Genomic DNA, 23,953 nt, shown 5'->3' with positions numbered 1-23,953 from the left:
GAACAAGTGCATTAGTGTGACAGTGACGAATGATCACTCTTCCATATGGAACAAAAGTGCCTGCTGTTTACTTACTTTTAGACGACCTACCATCAATGAACATCAAAACTGATATGATCAAGAAGAGGTACAGACAAATCACCTAATATATTTATCCAGACGTGACTATGGAAACACTTGGCAGCAAGAAAGAAACACCAATCATCAATGAAAGGCTGTGGGAGAATTTATTTTGAAGGTGCCTTCTTGTCAGGATTACTACATTAGGATAGGAGGATAATGACCAAGCAAGTGGAGAGAGGAAGTCTGCAGGATGGCTGGTGGAGAGAGGTGTAACAGGAGTAGCGTCCACCGTAGCCTCTTGTTTTCAGACCCTAAAACACATTGGAGGTCTCAACAATATTGCTTTGCCTATTCTAATTGTTAACCCTTAATGTTCTTCCCTAACAGTTTACTAGATGGATAGACAAATAGACAGATTAATATACTAATTACATGCCAAAAGCATGAGATTGAAGTGACAGGGACCTAAATAAAGTGGATATCCAGGACTGGACTTGACTTACTGTCTATCCATAGTACTGGAATACAGGCACTCTTGACCACTGTGAAGCCTAACTGGTGCTGTTCTCTCAACCATTTCTTCAATCCTTGTGTGGTTATATACAGAGAGAGTTGGAGACTGGAACTGCTGGACAAGATGTCGGCTACGATTAAGAGGGGTAGAGATCAGCCACCCAAGAACCGTAAGAAACATGTCCTTCACCACAGCTCCAAATTGTTATATACTGTATGTGTAGTCTTTTTGTTGAGGATTTTTTAATTACACACAGGAAAATATCTTTACAGTGTTTACGATTGCATAATGTCACAGAACTGAACAAGACCATTGCAGGTTTTCGTGAATGACTGTTTATTTCGCGAATGGGTTAACAGCACAGACAAACAGGGATACCAAACAGCCACACAGGGCGCGTTCGCTCCGTGGGAATAGTACAGCCCAGGAGGGGCGCAGGCTCACTGCACAGCTGAAACTAAGACACAGTTTCACAAGAACACAAACGTAAAACCAAGAGACAATCTCTGAAACTAAAAGGTAAACTTTAACAAACCAGGAGGGTAAACAAAACGCGAGTCTTACTCGGTGGGCGCTAAACGAAACTTACTACACACGAACAAAAATAGAGGGTAGCGCACAAAGGGATTTGGGGCGAGGGTTCAGTTGACTATTGTGCAGGGAGAGCTCCAACGCGTGGTCCACGTGAACGTACTACACCAAACAATAACCGACACCGAGTGTCAAGGGCGTAGGTTTGCATAGGGTTGGTAGGGACTAGTCACGACCAATGTTTGGGAAAGACAAAAAAGTCCCTACCAATATTTTGTTAATTTGAGAAAAATGTGCACAATATATTTGCAAACTCATTCGTATTATTATCAATACAATGTTTGTCACCCAGAAGAGTTATAAATACATTTCTAAGTTTTCCAATGCGCCCTCGAGCCTGTGAGACAAGTGGCTGTCATTTAATTGGCTGAAGTGGCAGAGTCAGAAACACTACGTGAATCCTGAAAGAGTGCTGCTGCTAGTAGTCTGATACGGTAAGCTACTAAATTCGCCAGGAAATAATAAAGACTCATATCAGTATTTCGTTTGGTCTCAGCATTGATATTTTGACCCTTTTGTGCTCTGAAAAGCCACCTAAAAAGAAAAGAGATGGCAGAAGGTTTTTCCACCCATAGAGCTATCAAAAAGCCCAGGTCGCTGTTAGTTAGCTAGTCAGAAAACTACCCACATTGCGAAGTGCTAACCCTAAATCATTACCTCTCATCTTGTTGAAGCCAGAAGGATAAGATACCCTACACTGTTTAGACAATTTTACCCATGAATGTAATCAATCACACTGGCTATTTTGAGAATACATGTTATACTTTAAGGTACTAAAAAGGTGCAATAAATTGGGATGCCCAAATGTATGTAGAATATAATTCATGAATACATTATTTAATTGCACTGCAATCCAGATGATGTAGGCTAAGTACAGCTCCATAAAACCTGAACCATTTACCTACATATTACAAATTAATTTCAGAACAAACAAATGCATTGCATGTACTTCTCATTAGGTAATTTTGTTCATTAAGGCAATATTTTGAAATGCGTTCAGGAAACTAAGAAATCCAGTGCAGATGTAGTGCAGGTTGAGGAAGAAGCAGCTGGACCCTCGGGCTTCAGATAAGGTCTTACTCGTGTTTGGGATATCCAAAAAGGACAACAAAAACATGTGATGTCAAGAAATGTGGAGAACGTTTATTTTTTTATTTAAACTAAGGGTTTATTATTCTTATTATGTTTAAATCAGTTCCAAGTTCCACAAGTTAGTAGTACACAAATGTTAATATATTCTTATAAAGTTTGCCTGTTAAATGTAACATCAACTACATTTTAAAATTTATGGTGGGGGTGGGGGGGTCTGCCGGGCAGTGTCCCTACCAATGCTGAGACCAAACCTACGCCCTTGCCGAGTGTATTGAGAGTGGGGTATAAGAGGGGGCTGTGACAGGTGATGACAATCAAGGCAGGGCAGACAATGAGACACAGGAGGACTAAACGAGGGGAACTAACAGGACACAGGAGAAACCAATAAGACAAACAAACCAGGTGATGATTGGGAACAGGTGAGGGGTGGAAACACAGACAACAACACGAGGGCGCATGTCATACATAAACAAACACAGGAACGCACATGGTGAAAAGCAGGAAGTACAATGACTAGACACAGGAACAGAGATCACATGACACACAAGGGAGGCGAACTAATAAACATAACGACAAGGGGAGGGCGTGAGGAGACAGAAACAAAGGTAAGACAAAGGTAAGCAAACACAAATGAAGAAACCCGTAACACGAGGGATACATACAAGGAAACAAGACAGTGAACGATTAATACAAACGTTACAATGAGAGTGAAGATTGGGAGAGTGGGTGAGCTGCCAAGGGGCGTGGTTGAAGCAGAGCTCCGCGGGGACCTGACACATAAACACTGAAATCAAAGGTTTTACACAATTAGCCAAACCTTACACTAAAGCAATCTAATTTTTTTCTGCACTGAGGAAATATTTTTTATTCTGAGGGTGGCTTTACACGACAACGCTCCCGGGTGAAAACGACAAAATATTTTATCAGATGTGCCTTTCGTTTAGACGGCGACAGCGTTTTTGGGGCTTGAAAACGCAAAGAAATGAACCCACCCTCCAGAGTGGAAATCTTAAAAACGCTCCACCGTTGCGTTCCCGTCTAAAGGGTTGAAAACGCAAAAGTGTGCTCTGAGCTGCTCACGCTGGCTATCCTCGCATACGCGTTGACATCATATCCATGTGCAGTACAGCCAAACAACAACAAACATGTCGGATTATTTCCATTACTCGGAGATTCAAGCTGCCTTGATATCTATCCAGGAGTCATTTCAGCAAATAAGCCGAGTAATCACAGATAAAACAGAACAGAGAAGGCGCATTAATTACACTAGGTCTCGTAGCTAGACTGTTCTATCCCTTGTAGCCTACGTCGCTTTGGCCAAAGGCGTCTGCTAATTTAAATGACTAAATGTAAATGTACACGAACACTGCAAATGTAAGTGAATGAATACATAAATAAGCTCCCAATCGCGTTAAAATAGCCATAGTGGAATAGAATGGACACATATACATCCTGCAGTACCTCCACGTCTACACCGGTTAAGTTCAATTTCACACACTTTTGCGTCACCGTCTGCATGCAGATTTCCACCCAAAGACTCTCGTCTAAACGCGAAATTAAAAGTGGGAACGCAACGCCACTTTTGCGGTTTGTGTTCAGATCGTTGTCGTGTAAAGCTAGCCTGAGTGCACATTTCAGCATTGTGAGCAATTAGTTAACCACGCGACCTGACGAAAATGACCACGAGCCTGTGTTAGCCATAGGTTTCCAAAGAGATGATAGCAAATGTGTCTTCAATATGTCTTCAAGGTTGATATTTATTCAATATCCTTTATAATGGTTGGACTTAATGATGGTGTTTTACCAGTCAGTTTAGTTGAACTTAAAGGTCTTTGGTTGAAAATAAATAAGGTTTAGGGAGGTTATGACTGGTTCACTGGTTATGAATGATAATGATATATGTATTATACGGCTCTTCAGGATGTTCCAAAAAGTACCGTTGTATTGAATGGGCCATCCCTATGTCATCCCTACGTCATACCCATACATTAATTCCTGCTAACAGACCGCTGCGAAAAGATAATGACTGCTGTCATTGGCAACGGGTTTTGTACATCTAATTCACCTCTTTCATATCATTCCGCAAGAATTGCGCGTCGGGGTGTTGTTCGCCCCGTCGGGAATTATTTTTAGATTCTGGATGAAGGTATTTTGGACCATTCTTCCTTACAATACAGCTCCAGCTCCGTAAGGTTTGAAGGGTGCCTAGCGTGGACAGCCCGCTTCAAGTCATCCCGTAGATTTTCAATTATATTCAAGTCTGGGTGGGATGGCCATTCCAGAACAATGAAGTTGGAGAAGACACACTGAACACCCACCACTGACCATTGATGGTGCTGCTGTGGAGCGAGTGAGCAGTACCAAATTCCTGGGGGTGCACATCAGTGAGGACCTCTCCTGGGCCACCAACTATGCATCACTGGCGAAGAAAGCCCAGCGGCGCCTCTTCTTCCTCCGCAAGCTCAAGAAAGCAAAAGCTCCCGCTCCCATCCTGAATACATTCTACAGGGGCACCATTGAAAGCATCCTGTCAAGCTGCATCACTGTGTGGGGCAGTAGCTGCACTGAACACAGCAGAAAAGCACTGCAACGCGTGGTGAACACAGCTGCTAGGATCATTCATGTCATCTGGATAATTCATGTCCACATATTCAGTCAGCCACCCTATCCATAATGAACTGGTAAAGGGGCTTAATCTGCTAGTCAAGAGGAAAGAATAACTTGTGTTTGGCCAGGCCATAACTTCATTCTAGACATTTTTGTTTCTGATAAATCAAAACTAGTTATAATTATCAAAACATTTATTGTTTGCATGCGTTCTCTTAGGAACACGGAACAGAAGCTGTTCTCCACCTCCCAACAGTGAGTAAAATTGTTTTGAATTGATGTTAATTTTGACTTTCATGCTATACTGGACTAGCCTGGCCATTACCAGCCTGTGACTCCATTTCTTTCCGTCAATCAGTCTGGCCTAACCCCATGCATTTTCGTTTCCGAGATGGGCGGGTGCTTAGCTTGAGGTTTAAAATCATTGGAGTTCCCTTAACCAATCAGCAACATTTGGTAAGCATTCGGTAGATTAAACTCTTCCCAAAGCCAGTTGGGAGAAGAGCTACGACGTCCTTTCCAATCATGAAACTTCAAAGACAATACTCTTGTTCGCCTTTTAATTGTCTGATGTTCTCGAGAGTTGAGACATCTTTTCCGATAGCTTTTCGTGTCTCTTCCTCCAAGGCGAGTTTTGCGTCACAGCTCTGAACTGTTCGCTGATTGGTGCGACTGGATTTTGAAGCCTGGAAACGATTGTCAACGGGGCTGGGCCAGACTGAGTATGAGCTTGAAATCAATTCAGGCGGAAATACGCAGGCTGGTGTCACCAGGCTAATACTGGACTGACTCACGGAAAGAATCGAACAAAAGACCTTTTGTGCACGTTACACTTTCAGTAATAAAGTATTTTCATGCCACAAAAGTAAATATGTTGGCCTAAGACAGATTTACTTTTATCTATGAAATAGTTAGAAGTGGATTCACATAATGAAAAGCACAAAAGTAATTTCAGTGCATGATATAAATCATTAATTTTGCTGACACATTTGTGTTTCTTGCAGATAAAAGGCAATGCAGTGTTCCATGTTTTCATGATAAATGAATGCCTGCCATGCTGCCCCATATACAAATTCAGTGTTACATTCTATTATTCTCAGGATTAGACACTTTGGATTAAGCAGCATTTACACATGAAGAAGATGACAATACAATGCACAGTTTGGGATCTGCAAGATCCTAACTAATTCTAGAACCAAACCTGTTCCGTTGCCTTCATCCCATTCCAAATGTTATTAGACTATACTATGAAAAGTGACAGCATCTCCATAAATTCTTAAGAACATTAAGCAGAGTTAATATTGTTACCCTTTAACCCAAAACCCTCTTGTGATGATTACTTATATGGAGGAGGTAATGTAGATATAGATTATATCTTTCTACAATTACTGCTCATTTCACACCGTTCAAGAGTTTTGTCTGTTTCCTCCACAGTGTCTCCTCTAAGGGTTGTGCTGCTGGGGAAAACTGGTTCTGGAAAGAGTGCCTCAGGAAACACCATCCTGGGGAGGAAAGCTTTTAAAGAGGACATCTCATTTCAATCTGTGACTAAAATTTGCAGCGATCAACATACTGAAATGGATGGTAGACAAATGACAGTGATTGATACACCAGGATTGTTTGATACAGAAAAGCCTATGAAAGTGCTGATGGGTGACCTGGAGAAGTGTGTTGAGATGTCTCTCCCTGGGCCTCATGCCTTCCTGCTGGTGATCAGATTAGATGTGAGGTTCACAGAGGAGGAGAGTAATGCTGTGAAATGGATCAAGGAGAACTTTGGTGAGGGGGCTCTGAAGTACACTATAGTGCTCCTCACTCATGGGGATGCGCTGGAGGGGAAATCAGTGAAAGCTTTTTTGAGTGAAAGTGCTGATATCTCATCTCTAACTGAACGTGTTGGGGGTAGATATCACATCTTCAACAATAAGAGTATCGACAGAACTCAGGTCAGAGAGCTAAAGGAGAAAATTGAGGCCATGGTGAAGGAGAATGGGGGAGCAAACTACACCAGTGAGATGTACAAGGAGGCGCAGAGAAGAATAAGAGAAAAAGAGGAGAGGAAAAGAGAAGAGGAAGAGACAAAGACTAAGAGGAGTAAGGAAGAGGAACAGAGAAGAAAGAGTGAGTTAGAAATCATGAAGACAAAACGGAAAGATGCAGAGGACAAGGCTAAAGGGGAGAAGAAAAGAGCAGATGAGGCGGAGAAGAGGGAAGTTAAGAAGGGGAAGAGAGTCTTGGAAGAAACACAAAAAAGAGAGTATGCAGAGAGCGAACAAAAGAAAAAAGACGACAAAGTTCGGTTTATGAAAAAAATAGTTCACATGTCTGTGGTGGCTGCTGCAGGCATTGGCTTATTAGGAGTAGCAGCTGCAACAGCAGGAGGAATATTAGGATCAGGAGGAGGAGGAGGAGGAGGAGGAGGAGGAGGAGGAACAGGAGGAACAGGAGAAGCATCAGGAGCAGCAGCAACCATATTAGCAGGAATAGGAGCAGCAGCAGCAGGAGCAGCAGTAGGAGGAGCAGTAGCAGCAGTAGCAGCAGGAGGAGGAATAGCAGCAGCAGTAGCAGCAGCAGTAGGAGGAGCAGGAGGAGGAGGAGTAGTAGCAGCAGCAGCAGCGTTAGTAGGAATGTCAGTATCAACATCAGGAAGAGCAGCAGTAGAAATACATGCAGTAGTAGCAGGAGGAGGAGCAGTAATAGGAGCAGCAGCAGTAGCTATAGGGATACATATTTGGCTGAGAATCAGAGGATGATACTATTTAACAGACATCCAGTTTTTATGGCGGAGCAGCAGGGAGACAGATTTGATGAAAAAGAGTCAGAGGATTAACAACAGCATGATCCAGATGAGGAAGACTCAGAGTATTTGATCTGTTAATGAACTGTGTCTTTTAATGTACTATTTTACAATGTAAATGTTTCAAAAAAATATTGAACCTAAAATAATCTAACCTCAACTAAAGGCAGGGGTGTTGAAAACATTCATGACTTGGCCCAGGTCTGCAGGGAGCATTTAAAGATATGTGTGTAAATATATGTTTGTACTGTACATATGAATTGTGTTTATGTACTGCTAATATGTATGTAAAGAAGAGGTTATGCAAATTCTAATTAGAAAGGCTTGTAGAACCTGATAATGTAATAATTTCCCGATAATGTAATAACTCCCGATAATGTAATAAAGTGCATTTCCCAATAATTTTGCAGAACCTGATAATGTAATAATTACCTGATATTGTAATACCTTTGGTTGGTGCTGTAGCATCAGGTCTCCAGTTTCAGAGGTCCAAACAGTGAAGCTGTCCAGAGACCTGCTGCTTCACTATTAGCAGATACAGTATATATTTTATATGATTGCGAATGCACAATTTTTACAATGGTGAAAGGGATATTCAGTGGTAATCAACTTAAGAAAAAATAAGAACATTTTGGTATGTTATAGACCGGCAGCTAATGGGCACATAGAACATTGAGTTTCTAAGTCCTCATTGATCATCAATAGCTGACATTTCGCTATTTGATTTATATCAAATTCTCTTTTGACTTTGTGTGGCAATGTCCCTTAAAAATTACACTATATACTGCAAAACATCATGCAACATGCATTTCCTCTACTTTCCCTTGACTTTGCACATGACAAGGCAGTTTGAATGGATCCTCTGTTGGCTTGTCCTTTCAGTGGAAAACACAATGGCTAAAGACATCAAGACTCATCCTTTCCATTTTCCACCTTCCATTACTCATATCCAACAGATCAAGTTATTGCCTCATTTGCACTTATTTTGTGTTTTGAGATGGATGTGTTTGTGACTGACCAAAGTTTTTACAATATCAGGAATTTATTTCATTATCAGGTTTTGCAAAATTGAGGCTAACCTGATAATGTAACAACTTCCAATTAATGTAACATTGTATTACATTATTGGTATGGCGATTGTTACATTTTTGGGAAATGCACTTTATTACATTATTGGGATATTATTACATTATCAGGTTTTATTACATCTTTTAGGGACTTATGAGGGATTTTTTATTACATTATCTGGGTTATTACGTTATCAGGAAATTATTACATTATCAGGTTCTACAAGGCTGAAGAGGAGAGGAAAAAACAACAGCATCATCATTTCTTTCCAAAAGAAGTAGGAGCAGGTGTAGGAGCAGGTGTGGGGGTTGTTGAAGCAATAGCAACTACTTTAGTTGTTGCAGCAGTTGAAGGTGTGTCTGGGGCAGTTTTGGGTAGATTGATGAATGTAGCATTTCCGGGAATATTGATGAATGTAGCATTTCCGGGAATATTGATGAATGTAGCATTTCCTGGAATATTGATGAATGTAGCAGTTTCGGAAATATCGAAGAAGGAAGAAATTGACTGCAGATGGCATGGACAGATGGAAGGAGGATGAACTTGTTCAAGATGACATGGACAGATACAGCTCCTGCTGTAGGTGCAACAGATACATGTTATGTTGTGGTCAGGGTTGAAAGGATTACTTTAAATACATATGTTCAGTTACATTTTCTAATTACCTGTTAAATATGTTATTCAGTAACCTAATCCAAGTTTGACAATATTAAAGTATGGTAACTTGATTAATTTTCCGTTACTTTTGGATGACCTCAATGCCAAATGTGCAAATGAAGACAACAGAAAAGAGATATCAATACAATGGCTTTTACTTAAGCATATTCTGTAAGTCAACGGCACAATGTAACCTGATCAGTAAACTGATCTGATTTTATTCTTAATGGGAGTCAACCGTAAGTTTGTTGTTTGTAGTGTTCGCGTTTTCGCAAAATCTGTGAAGATAAGGTAAGAGCACAAAGTAGAAAATGGTGGAGTGAGTTAAACTGTAGTTATCAGTCTGTCTTTTGTAACAAACTGTTGTCTTGTCTCATGAAAATAAAGATGTTGCTACCAATATGCTAAATAAGAAACCGATATGCTAAATAAGAAAAGGAATGGAATACATCTTGTTGCTTGCCTCAGGGAACATGAGGGGCTGTAGAGTAGTATCCATGGCTACATATAACTCTTAACTCAATCTTTTTGAAGGGTTCAAAATGAATCCAAAGTTCAAGACCGATTTTCGCCAGAGCCTGTGCTTAAGTCACAACAGGTTAACATGGACGCCAAATGTATGAGGCAAAAACATAATGAGCAAATTCACAAATATATATTTCTTTCGAGAAACAAATCACTGACCAACTGACCTCACTAAGCAGGAAAACTATTATAATTTGGCAAAATGACAATCTGTTGGACTCTATTACTGTAATATTGTAGGTTTATCGCTGTGTTGCCTTGGGCCCATTATGACGTTAAAGGGATAGTTCGGGATTTTTGACATGAATCTCTTTGACATCCCCCATCACCAGTGTCATGCAATCACGCTGACTTACTGACCACAGCGTCCTGTGAGCAGAGTTCTCGTCCAGTTTTGGTCAAACCGAAAGTAGTCCAGCAGGTTTGCTAGACCCAGCAAAATAAAAAGTTTCTCTTCCCAAAACATTATGTGTTCAAAAGAGTGATATATTTGCATCCCAAAAACATGGTAGTGGAAAAAGTCACACCTCGTTATCACTTGGACCTATTTTCAGTACGCGATACCGCAAACTCACAGCTAGGGTCTACCTGTTTGATTCTCGAAAGTTGATTCGCGAAAGTTTGATTTGCCAAAGTTGCCTGAGAGAAACGACCGTCACAGGAAAACGATGCTTTATGTCAATTTTATCAAATGTTGTCTCAGTTTTCATTGTTTTCCTGTGACGGACGTTTCTCTCAGGCAACTTTGGCAAATCAAACTTTCGCGAATCAACTTTCGAGAATCAAACAGGTAGACCCTAGCTGTGAGTTTGCGGTATCGCGTGATTGCATGACACTGGTGATGGGGGATGCCATAGAGATTCATGTCAAAAATCCCGAACTATCCCTTTAACAGAAAAGGAGCAGATTAATTTATGCAACACCGCTGTAGTTCCATATCTGACCACAGATTTACATGGGGAAATTGTGGGGACGCTGTGGAGCTCCTGTGTGCAGAAGCTTCTTCTGTCCCACATGAAACCTACTATCCTAATTGTAGCAGAAAAGGCAAGCTATGAGCAGGGTGAACCATACCCAATCATTGAATACTGATAAACATAACACTAAACAATGCTTCACTACTTTGAAGGGTGTAATTGAACAAACAACAATTGATCGAATGTTTATTTTAATAATATTTTTAAGTGGATTAAATATTGGTGGGGCACTGCACCACCTGCCCATAAGGACATGCCCCGGCTGATTATTACAGTCTTGGACATTACCTTTAAGGCCTGGTTATTCTGGAGACACACCACATGTTACAGTGTCAAAGATATTATGAATCTTACTATCATTTATTGTGTCCATTGAAGTGGGTAGGGTGAATGATGTCATGAATCTTCATGAGTTTGAGATGCAAGAAAATATTTTCATTACAGCCGAAGTTTCAAAACGGTCACTTTTGACCGAGAAACAGCATGAGGGTGAATGGAAAGGGAGCAGTGTGCACTGAGGCAGGGTAAGGACAGTTTGACTCATGGATGTAGTGGCATTTCACCACTAGATGGCGCTTGCACATCACTGGAGAGAGGGATTCCCTGTCAACAGGAGGCTCTGATAAGGGGTCATGGATTTCACTTTGAGGTTAACTTCTATTAACAGAACAAACAAACAAACATAATGTATCATTCAGATGAATACAAATTAAAACACGTCAAACTGACACTAGTGGTGCAGTTCAGTTACCCTCTTTTCTTTTATTCATTACAGCATGACATATCACCATGACAACACTAGTCACAAGGCACTACTGAAACTCAAATAATTTGTGACATTAATTTACTACCGTAACAAACCAAGGAGCAGTAGGTTACATATCTTGAATATTTGTAATGTTTACGTAATCAATGTCAACAGAGGCAATACCAAAGGGGGAAACATTTGGCAAATGTGTAGGTCACTCAGTGTGCAACTGTGCTGTTTGAAACTAAGGAATCTACTTTTAGTTGAAAATCTCAGATTTGAACTCATTAGACGTATTCTTCCATATCATGCCATACTATAACAAATGAGGTAAACACAGATACATATCAAATATACAACATGGCTGCCTGTCCATCTAGGCATACCATATTTCACTAATCTGTTTCTCTGGTGGATTCCTGTGGTGATGCAGGCACACACAGACACACAGGCACACACATACACACATACTGATACACACACACACATAACTACACACACACACACACACACACACACACACACACACACACACACACATACTAATGCACAGACCACACACTGACACACATACAAATACACACACACATGCACTCACACACACACATGCAAATACACACACACATACAAATACACACACACATATTAATACACACACACAAACACACTCACACACATACTAAAGCACAGTCACACAGAGACATACACACACTCACACACACACACACAAACTAATACACACACACACACACACACACACACACACACACACACACATACACACATACACACACACACATACTAATGCACAGATACACACATAAATGAATACACACACACACACACAAACACACACACACTATATTGATGTACAGTAATACTCTTTCATAATGTTATATTTGCATTTTTAATCTTTTGCATAATTGTGCGCTGTTAAGCGTCCCTGTATGTGAAACAGAGTGTCTAGTGTCTATGCGTTGTGCACCCGCCAATTTAGACACATATTAGGCTACTATCTTTATGATACTATGACGCTGCCTCAAGATGGCAATGTGCCAACTTGACTAAACAAACTTGATTTTAAGACAGACAAGCCCGTGGGCTCTCAGATGGGCACACCTTTATTTGCTGTTCAAAACAATGTGGGCGCTGGGCGAGGAAAAGACAATTGTGTCGTTCTGAACTAGCAGAGACACTGGTGTCACGCTTGGTCACTTTATAAAGAGGAGTGGAAGTATTATTATTTTAGAAAAGGAATAAGTGCGCAAGAAATACTTTGCATGTCTATGAAAATGCCAATGGAATTTTATCATAACATCACAATTCTTTCCTGTAAACCGCTCCTCTTTATAGAAAGAAAGGGTGGACAAATGTGTTCGCATTGAAGAAAATGACAGCAAATGTTAGATAATATGGGTGAAAAACCTGGATGGCATTGCCTGTGACCAAAGGTGGCCTGACAGGCTCACTCTCCCATTGGAAGGCTGTGGGAGGCTGTGGGAGAATTTATTTAGAAGGTGTCATCTTGTCATCTTGTCTGCACAACTATATTATTTTAAGTTAGCCTAATTATCCAAACAATAATTTGGATGAAATGGTTGGGGACTGCCCACAGTGGCCAATCCTCTCACTGTCACATGCAAGTACTCATAGCCAATAGCCTGACCTAACCAATATAACACCTTCCCAACCACAGATGATGAGCTCTGCTCTGATTGGCTGATTTACAGTGAGGCACGGTGATTGCTCACACAGACAGTAATATGTAAACAATGTGAGAGTTGAACCATGAAGGGTTGGGTAATCTAACTGTGAATGTTTGAGCTTTCTTTGAAGGAGGATCGTGAGGAACAGCCAGTTGCTCCGAGATTGGAAATTAACGCTTCTGTGTGGTCTGGTTTGGTCTTTTAGTGTTTTCAGTAACAATCTGCTCCACGTAAATGACCGTAGCTCTAATACCCTCACTTCAGCCTAGACATTAGGATATTAGGATAGCCATAACTTTGGTATTAAACAGCGTGGGTGATAATAGAAGAAAATGACAACTGTGTCGGTCTAAAATAGCAAAGACACTCGCCTCGCCATGTTTATGTGTTGTTAAGTGTGTGTGTGTGTGTCTGTGTGTGTGTCTGTGTGTGTGTGTGTGTTGATGGTAATTCATTTTATACCATATATTGGAAGACTCAGTCGTGGGTTTGTCAGTAATGATCCAGGTTTAATCTTGAAACAATGGTGGCCACACATTGTTGAGACAGAGGCTGAACAATCCACACTGCTTCTCAGCGTTTCACCTCAGCATAATCTGCCTACTCCTTGTGAGATAGTGAGCTATATACACTAATATTAAGGGGTGTTACCATCTATTCAAATAGGCCATTGAGACAAGGCCCTTTTGTCTCAACCTGGAGGGGGAGGGGGAGAGCAATCTCACACCTTCCCACCATGTCAAACCAGAGAGTCCTCACCCAGGAATGCTTACATGCTAATAAAAGTAACATTTATACTAGGTATAAAAAAGATGGAATTATTGACTATGGCATATCATTATTACGTATGAATATCAAATAACCGGTCCCTTCAGTGTGTGTGTGTGTGTGTGTGTGTGTGTGTGTGTGTGTGTGTGTGTGTGTGTCTGTGTGTGTGTGTGTCTGTGTGTGTGTGTGTGTGTGTGTGTGTGTGTGTGTGTGTGTGTGTGTGTGTGTGTGTGTGTATGTAAGTGCTCCTATGGTGTTTAACCCATTCTGCTGCTGTTAGCAACTCGCTCTACCAGTTTAGCCAAAGGAACATGTGCATTAGTGTGACAGTGACCAAAGGTTAACTGACAGGTTTACTCCATATGGAACAACAGTGCCTTAGCTGTGTAATTACTTGTAGACTACTTACCATCAATAAACATCAAAACTGATATGATAAAAAAGAGGTATAGACAAATCACCTGATATATTTTTCCAGACGTGATAAAGGAAACATTTGGCAGCAAGAAAGAAACATCAATCATCAATGAAAGGCTGTGGGAGAATTTATTTTTAAGGTGCCGTCTTATCAGGATAACTACAATAGGATAGGAGGATGATGACCCAGCAGGTGGAGAGAGGGAGTCTGCAGGATGGCTGGTGGAGAACAGTAGAGAGAGGTGTAACAGGAGCAGGGTCCTCCATAGCCTCTTGTTTTCAGACGCTAAAACACATTGGAGGACTCAACAATATTGCTTTGCTTATTCTAATTGTCAACCCTTAATGTTCTTCCCTAACAGTTTACTAGATGGATAGACAAATAGACAGATTAATATACTAATGTAATGCCAAAAGCATGAGATTGAAGTGACAGGGACCTAAATAAAGTGGATATCCAGGACTTGACTTACTGTCTATCCATGCTACTGGAATACAGGCACTCTTGACCACTGTGAAGCCTAACTGGTGCTGTTCTCTCAACCATTTCTTCAACCCTTGTGTGGTTATATATAGAGAGAGTTGGAGACTGGAACTGCTGGACAAGATGGCGGCTACGATTGAGAAAAGTAGAGCTCAGCCACCGAAGAACCGTAAGAAAAATATCCTTCACCACAGCTCCAAATTGTTATATACTGTATGTGTAGTCTTTTTGTTGAGGATTTGTAATTTTAATTACACAAAGGAAAATATCTTTACAGTTTTTTACGATTGCATAAACACTGAAATCAAATGTTTTACACAATTATCCAAACCTTACACTCAACAAGCAATGTTCCCTCTAATTTGTTTCTGCACTGAGCAAAATATTTTTCATTCTGAGTGAACATTTCAGCACTGTGAGCAATTTGTTAACCACGCACGCGACCTGACGAAAATGACCACGAGCCTGTGTTAGCCATAGGTTTCCAAAGGGATGACAGCAAATGCATCAATATGTCTACAAGGTTGATATTTATTCAATATCCTTTATAATGACTGGACTTAATGATGTTTTTTTACCAGTCAGTTTAGTTGAACTTAACTTAAGGTCTTTGGTTGAAAATAAATAAGATTTAGGGAGGTTATGACTGGTGGAACCAGCCCGGCCCTGGTGGAAACGCAAGAACTGGCGCCAGATTGGGCACCGGCCCGGCCCCAGTGGAAACGAGGTACATGTGTTCTTAAGAACATAACGCAGAAATTTGTTACCCTGTAACCCAATACCCTCTTGTGTTGATTAATGATGTGGTCATGCAGATATGCAGGTCATGCAGATATAGATCCTGTCTTTTTCTACAATTACTGCTCATTTCACACCATTCAAGAGTTTTGACTGTTTTGTCTACAGCTCTTTAGAGAGAACAGAAGAAAACTAGAATGCGTTTCGTGAACGAACTACGAGAGTGTGCTTGCTCTGTTTTTCTCTCATGTTTGCTCGTTTATTGTGAAAGGGTCTAGTGTGTTCGTTGGCATAAAAAGTTAGTCTTCTCTTATAAGCCTAGTTAGTACATCTGATTAGAGCTAGCAACCATGAATTGCAGATTAAGGGGTCCCCTATCAGTGTTCATTTTGGCAGCTATTTTAGATTCAGTCTTAAGACAAAAATGCATATTAGTTTTAGTCACATTTAGTCATAGTTATCCTTCTTAGTTTAAGTCTAGTTTTCGAAAACTGAGCACACTACAATAGCTACGCTGTGTCCAGGTATCCTCAAACGTTTTTCAGGTAACCTAATGGTTCAAGGTCTCTCATGAATCATTACTCCCAGGACACGGGTTAATGTTAACTCACGCTATCGGTCCTCTCCAACCACATTAGCAACAAAATAAACTGGTGAGCTAACAAGTTAACCATTCTTTCAGTATAAGCTTCTTTTGCATATTTACAACGTATAGGTCTAGGTAGCTTACGTTTAGCCCCGTACTCAGATATTACAGCTGCTTAACACAGCTAGGATAGCTAACGTTACCGTAGTAGGAATACAAGCCTTAACCCACTATATCCACACAACTAAATTCATGAATTACTTCAAAGGTTTACTTCACAACTTGAATTAAGGAAAATTATCCCCTGTTACGGCTAGCTGAAACTGCCAGTGGATACTCCCATGGATGGGAGACGTTAGCTGCTACGGCTAACACTATCAGTTTCCATTAAAATTTCAGTCAGTACACTGAAAATGCTGCCATTCAACTCACCTTAACGAAGTGGAAATACGGTAGCTAGGTTAGAAACTGTAGTTACTCTGATTCATTCTCAAAGTTGAATTGAGAGGGACAGAGAAATACGGTTCCTCTTATTCTTTTTCAAAGTTGAATTGAGAGGGACAGAGAAAATGCGGTTCCTTGGATTTGGCGGAGGTGTCAGTGAGAAGCACAGGTGCAAGCCAGTTTAATGAGCCTATTATGATGTCATAATGCACAGAGTTCTGCCATGCAAGTCTATGGAGAAAAAAGGGGATGAAAAAGAGAAATAAAAAAGGAGTGGCAAAGAGTACCGCCACAAAAAGTCATAGCGGCTTGCACCGGATCGAGCCAGACATTTCGGTGTTTGAATGGCGTCTCTATCTTAAACGGGCGAGGAGTAGTTAGCTGCAAAAAAAACGGGGAGAATAAATAAATAAAGAAAACTTGACGATAACAATACTGAACTAGAATGCGTTTCGTGAACGAACTGCGAGAGTGTGCTTGCTCTGTGACAGAGAGAACAAGTGCCTATGAATTAACATGTATTTACATCTACTCAATCAGTGTAGTGGGGCCTTCTTCCAATATATTTTAGCAAGCAACCAAGCTCAACCATTATATTTTGGCTCCACTGACGTTTAGACATATGAGGGTCTCTCAGACTTTCGTTATACTGACTTACTGAGCTAAGTGAATTGTTGAAATTGCTATCTTGGTAAAAGGAAACATCTCTGCAAGAATATTAGAATGAATGCGGTTACATAGCCAGCTTTACTTAAAGTTTATTGTAAGATAGGCCTATATGTTAGACTTAATGCAGTTAGAGTTAGTCTGTAGGTGTAGTATCAAACGTAAGCAACACTTTTACTGTATAGATAGAGAGCACGTGTATCACATTGGTTTATAGTCTGTCAAATTAGTTCTAGTTATTGGTGTTCGTTGCCATACAAAGTTAGTCTTCTCTTATAAGCCTAGGTAGTACATCTGATTAGAGCTAGCAACCATGAATTGCAGATTAAGGGGTCCCCTATCTCAGTGTTCATTTTGGCAGCTATTTTTAGATTCAGTCTTAAGACAAAAATGCATATTAGTTTTAGTCACATTTAGTCATAGTTATCCTTCTTAGTTTCAGTCTAGTTTTCGAAAACTCATTACAATTTAGTCTAGTTTTAGGCACATTTAAAATTCCATATTATAGCCACATTAAACTCATTCCCTTCCCTTCTCAGGCCCAGGGACCTCCTGTGTTGTGTCAACTGCATAGTAGTCTAGCTTGCAGTACTTACATTGTGGATGCAATTAGTCTCCAAGATACAGATCTCATGCCTACAGCTGAATTCGAATTTGTTTGTAATAAATAATCGAATGTGATGATGAAGTACGGTACGCAGCGTCTTAACTGAAGCTCAACTCAACTATTAGCTTGCCGCTAACGCTAACTGAAAACACATCGGAACACAGTGGCTAGCTAGGTAGCTAGCTGCTAATAAGTAACATATATAAGTAACACATCAGCAGTAATGAATCAAGTGTACTGATATTAAATGTACTACTAAATGTACTACTAACATGCCATTCTTAAATTAAAGCCAGTGACATGATGGTTAACGATTAACGAGTTAACGATGGATACCGACAATTAGCATACCTAGCTAGGTAGCATTACCATTGGATTTCAATGGCAGTTATGCTAGCTCTGGCTATCCAGTCAAAGGAGCCTTGTTTCTGGACACGTATCACTTGACGAGCGAGGGCAATACAGTCATCTGGAAAGTTTAAAATGATACTAAACGAAGGGAAATCTACTGTATGGAGAATTTTCTGCTCAGTAGACAATGCAGATTCTAATTAGGCTGGTGGATATGTCCAATGTAAGAAGTGTGAAGTTTTAATGAAATATGATTGATGCAACTGTCGTTCTCCATAACAACTTGGATTAACCTGGATGGCTGGATGAAGTTTCAGACCGAACGTCAAAGATCTTCAATGGTAAGACTTGTCGGTTGTGCCTCTGTTGGTGTCTCGTAAAACGTGAATTTTATTAAAGCATAGCGTGTGTATTGTGTAGCTATTTCATTCCGAGATTGCAGGGGAGTGAAATGCTCCGCTCTGCTGCTGGTATACAGACAGCCGGAAAGGTTAACAAACGGAATGAAATAGCTACACATTACACACGCTATGCCTTAATAAAACCCACGTTACTCACATACTGGTTAACACTGTTAGAGCGGGTGTATAAACTGTACCTGAAACTGTTGCCACTACATTCGTTTTAATATTTTGCACTCTCTATCTAACCACTTCTGCCATTTAAGAGAGCTTCTCCTATGTCAACTGATCTAATGTCAGTTGGCTAGAGTGCGTGACGTCACAATGGCTCAACCTTCCCCATGTTAGTCAATGAGAGAAAAAGGGGATGAAAAAGAGGGATAAAAAAGGAGTGGCATGGGGTACCGCCACGAAAAGTCATAGCAGCTTGCACCGGATCGGGCCGGATGTTTTGGTGTTTGAATGGCGTCTCTAGCTCAATCGGGCGAGGAGTAGTTAGCTGCAAGAAAAACGTACGGAATAAATAAATAAATAAAGAAATAAAGAAAACTTGACGATAACAATACTGTGCTTCCCTTCGGGCAAGCACACTAATTAAAACAATTATTGCTGTGGTGGCCACTATAGTCATTGCTGGAGCGGCAGTAGGAGCAGCAGGAGGAGAACCAGGAGGAGCAGCAGTGGCAGCAGCAGCAGCAGCAGCAGGAGATATAACAAGAACAGCTGGAGGAGCAGCAGCAGCAGCAGCCGAAGTAACAAGAGCAGCAGGAGGAGAAGGACAAGGAGCATTAGCAGCAGTAGCAGCAGTAGCAGCAGTAGCAGTAACAGCAGCAGCAGTAGGAGCAGCAGGAGGAGGAGGAGCAGCAGTAGGAGCAGCAACAGTAGGAGCAGCAGCAGCAGCTTTAACATCAGAAGTAGCAGTAGTAGTAGTAGCAGCAGCAGCAATAGCAACAGCAGGTGTAGGATCAGTAAGAGGAGCAGCAGTAGTAGCAGTAGTAGCAGTAGCAGCAGCAGCAGCATCAGTAGCAGTAGTAGCAGTAGCAGCAGTAGCAGCATCAGCAGCAGCAGCAGCAGCAGGAGGAGGAGCAGTAGCAGCAGTAGCAGAAGCAACAGAAGGAGGAGGATCAGTAAGAGGAGCAGTAGTAGCAGCAGTAGGAGCAGGAGCAGCAGCAGCAGCAGCAGTAGCAGCAGCAGGAGGAGGAATAGCAGCAGTAGGAACATTAGTAGCAGTAGCAGAAATATTTGTAGTTATATGGAAACATATGTGATGAGAAAGAATCAGAGGATGATGCTAATTAACAAGAGCATGATCCAGATGAGTTTTTATCTTAATTTCTCTGTCTTGTTATACACTCTACCTTTGCTTTTAATACACTGTACCTTCTTAATCTGTTATGTCTATACTCTTTGCATCTGCTTAATGTGCTGTTGACTATTAAAATATAAATGAGTGTATTAATAAACATGTGTATAAATGTTTGTACTGTACATATTTATTGTGTTTATGGATCAAATTAATGAACATGTATCCCAATATAACTCTATAGTGATAGACTACAGCCAAGATAATTATTTCAATATTTGAGTTGTATAAATCATGTTTCTGAATGCACTTTGAGTACAAACAAAGAACATAACACCAAAGGTTGCCAAAACACTAAGTCATTTGTTATGACCGTTGCAGACTCAGGCTGTTTGAAGGGCAGGAGAGAACAAATAAAAAGGGCTCCTACTGCACAACAGGGGCCCCACCTGGGCTCAAAAAGATATGATGCATCATGGATGAGCAAATAGCCTTCATCCTTGATGAAGATTAGCATTACGTTATTACTGTCTCTCTGGTGCAAAATGCCTGAGTACTATGAAGTAGATCTGCTGCATAGCTCGCCTGCGTATATGAGCAACGATATCATATCATTTTCGAGAGTGTTACTGTAATACAGTGTTACTCTAATACATGATCAGAATGTCAGATGAATAGATCCGGGGGTATTTTTTTTATCATTATTATTTTTGTAAAAAAAGAACGGCTGTTCATAAAACATTTGGGGCTCTAGATCAGGCCTAATGGTGCCCATGTCTAAAGGGCTGTAGCTGTATGGCTGGCCATATGAAGGAGGATTGTGTCCCTGAGTCTATTCACAAGCAGTATAAATATTATTCATTTAGTTTTTCTATTATTCCAACAACTATCTATTTTCTTTATACACTTGTCAGGATTGCTGTTCATGTAGAATTCTTCTCTGTAATGACATACAAGCTCCAGCTAGTGGTCTTTTACCTGAACTGCACCACTAGAGGCAATTTTCACTGTCCCTGCTGCCTCCTTTCCTGTAATGGTGGAAACATGTGCACCGTCATACACCAATATTGATATGGCACCATGGAAGAAATCAGCTTCTGGAGGAGATTTTAAATCTGACATGCAGACATGCATGCCCTCTTGCAATAACCTTGCACCACTCAAAACATACTCATAAGGGAAGAGTGGAATCACAACTTATTGGCTTCAGAAGAATCTGCTCTTTTAAGGAAGTCGTTGAAATAGCTTCAATAACTTTGTTTAAGGTCTTGATATTAAGGGGTTATTTTTTAGGTCTATAGAAGCAGAAGTCAGGTAAACTTTTGTTTGAAATGAGGGCAAACAACTTAATCTTCAATACAAAATAATTGTACATACATATTATACATCTAATAAAGATGTTGCTACCTATATGCTAAATAAAGAAAAAAATTGACTGCATCATGTTGCTTGCCTCAGGCAACATGAGGGACTCTAGAGTGATGTCCATGGTTACAGACAACTCACTCACACTTCATGGTTATTCAGGGATGTTTCACAATTTGTTATGGATGTGAAAACCATATTTATAGTTAAAATATTAAAATGTCACTTTTCTGCCATCAAGTCACCAACTGACCACAGGCAGCAGAAAAACTATTATAATCTGTCAAAATGACAATCTGTTGGACAATGTTAATATTCTGTTGTGTTGCCTTGGGCCAAGCATGACGTTACGTAACATAAATGTAGCAGATAAGGGCTCACTGTAGTACCATATCTGACCACAGATTTATATGAGAACATTTTGGGGGGCACTGTGGAGTTCATGTGTGCAGAGGGGTCTTCTGCCCCACATGAAACATACTATCCTCAGTGAAGCAGAAAAGGCAAACTATGAGCAGGGTGAACCATACCCAATCATTGTACTGTATACTGATAAACATAACACTAAAGAGAATAATACTTCACTACTTTTAAAGGCACCCAGTGTAACTTTCGAGGCTTAAAAATAAACATTCAATTTTCTAGTCTTTTTTACACGTAGTAAGTTTCAATAACTCCATACCATTACATACCGACATTCAAGCAGCAAAGATGAGACGTCGTTGTGTGGTGAGAACTGATAGAAAATCGAAAACAACAACAATCGCAGCCATTTTCTTTATTTTTTGTAACCTACAATAAATAAAGCAGGCTTCCAGTCAATGGAAAAATGGCTTCTCCCCACCGGCGATTGTTGTTGTTTACGATTTTCGTTCAGTTCTCACCACACAACAACGTCTCATCTTTGCTCCTTGAATGTCGATATGTAATGGTATGGAGTTAATGAAACTTACTACGTGTAAAAAAGACTAGAAATTGAATGTTTATTTTTCATTGAATGTTTACATAAAGTTGCACTGGGTGCCCTTAAGAATGTAATTGAATACAATTGATCAAATGTTTATTTTAAGGATAGATGTTTTTAACTGAATGAAATTTTGGTTTGGCACTGCACCACCTGCCAATACAGACAAGCCACGGCTTACTTTTACAGTCTTGGACATTCATTTTAAAGGCCTGGTCATTTTGACTGGAGACACAACAAATGTAACTTTGTTAAAAAACGTTATGAATCTAACAATATATATTTTTTTTAAGTCAGATGATGTTGTAAGAGTCTTCTGATGCAAACAATTAAGGAATCATTTTAAAAATATGTTTCTGTAAGATTTTAGGGAAACGTTGTAATATTGCAACGCTGGGCCTAGTTGGTAGCAAAATTTCAGCATTTGCTCTCAAACTGTCAGAACAAATACAATACCAATACCAATAATAATGGTTCTTTTGCTGTTTGCATTGATTACATAGCACTATAACAGTACATTGCATTGATAATAATCACACAAGTGAAACACAAGTGAATCACACAAGTGAAACAAAATGTATTTAAAAAATATGAAAACTGGATAAAATGTTATACAAAACAGAATACAAATTTCAAAGAACCAGTGTCCATTGTTTACTTGCAATGGTAGTCCCAAAAGCAGTTCCTTTCCTCTGAAATATTGCACTTCTGCAGAGCGTATTATAATATCCTTTCACGCAGTGTCTACAGCGTCCCCTTGCTGTCTTCACCGGGAAATGTGCAACCATGTCCCTGCGCACATCGGTTGGTGTGTGTGTGTGTGTGTGTGCGTGTATGGATGAGACCTACGTCTGCAGAACAGGAGTGTGTGTGTGTATATATTATACAGACACAGGTGTCGTTATACTACAATCACTTGAGACACATTCACTGCACACTGATCCCCATTTCACTAATTGTGAGACTACTAGCACCAATTGGCTGGACCTCTGTTGAATTAGGTCAGTCACTTTAAAGGGGGTCCATACTTATGTAATCACTTATTTTACATACATATTTTTATTTAATTAACATTACTGTGTAGACATCTGTTTTCACATTGACATTAAAAAGGGCTTTTTTGTGTTTTTTGTCTAAAAAGCCAACTTAAATTGACCATAATTGATTTGTAAAAGCAATAAAAGGGTTAAACATCCAAGGGGGTGAATACTTATGCAAGGCACTGTAGGTAAATTGCACTATTGCTTTCCGCTTCCTGATGGTATTTTGCCAACGTGTCTGAACAAACCTGATTTCAGGACCAACAAGCCCGCGGGCACTCAGATGGGCACACCTGTATTTGGTATTCAAAACAATGTGGGCGCTGGGCGAGGAAATTACAATCGTGTCAGTCTGAATCTAGCAGAGACACTGGTGTCACGCTTGGCCTTTTTGCACCAGGAGCACGATGAAAAGAAGTAATGCAACCCAGGCATAATTATCTTACATTTGCCCTCATGTCATGTAGAGCTCAA

General features: G+C 40.3%; 1 protein-coding gene across 1 annotated transcript; it reads left to right on the top strand.

Annotated features, from left to right (window-relative positions):
• Positions 1 to 700: 700 nt before the first annotated feature.
• LOC308367983 (GTPase IMAP family member 9-like) lies at positions 701 to 23,900 on the top strand (the record flags this gene model as incomplete). The annotated part of the gene is made up of 3 exons (XM_080842016.1): positions 701 to 746; positions 6,302 to 7,124; positions 23,738 to 23,900. The coding sequence occupies 3 exons, from the start codon at positions 701 to 703 to the stop codon at positions 23,898 to 23,900; spliced, it is 1,032 nt and encodes a 343-aa protein (XP_080698142.1).
• Between the last annotated feature and the right edge of the window lie 53 nt (positions 23,901 to 23,953).

The sequence above is a fragment of the Sprattus sprattus genome (genome assembly GCF_963457725.1).
Source record: "Sprattus sprattus genome assembly, chromosome: 1".
Lineage (NCBI taxonomy): Eukaryota > Metazoa > Chordata > Actinopteri > Clupeiformes > Clupeidae > Sprattus > Sprattus sprattus.
Note: the sequence above shows the minus strand (reverse complement) of the source record. Positions and strands in the feature narration are given on the sequence as shown.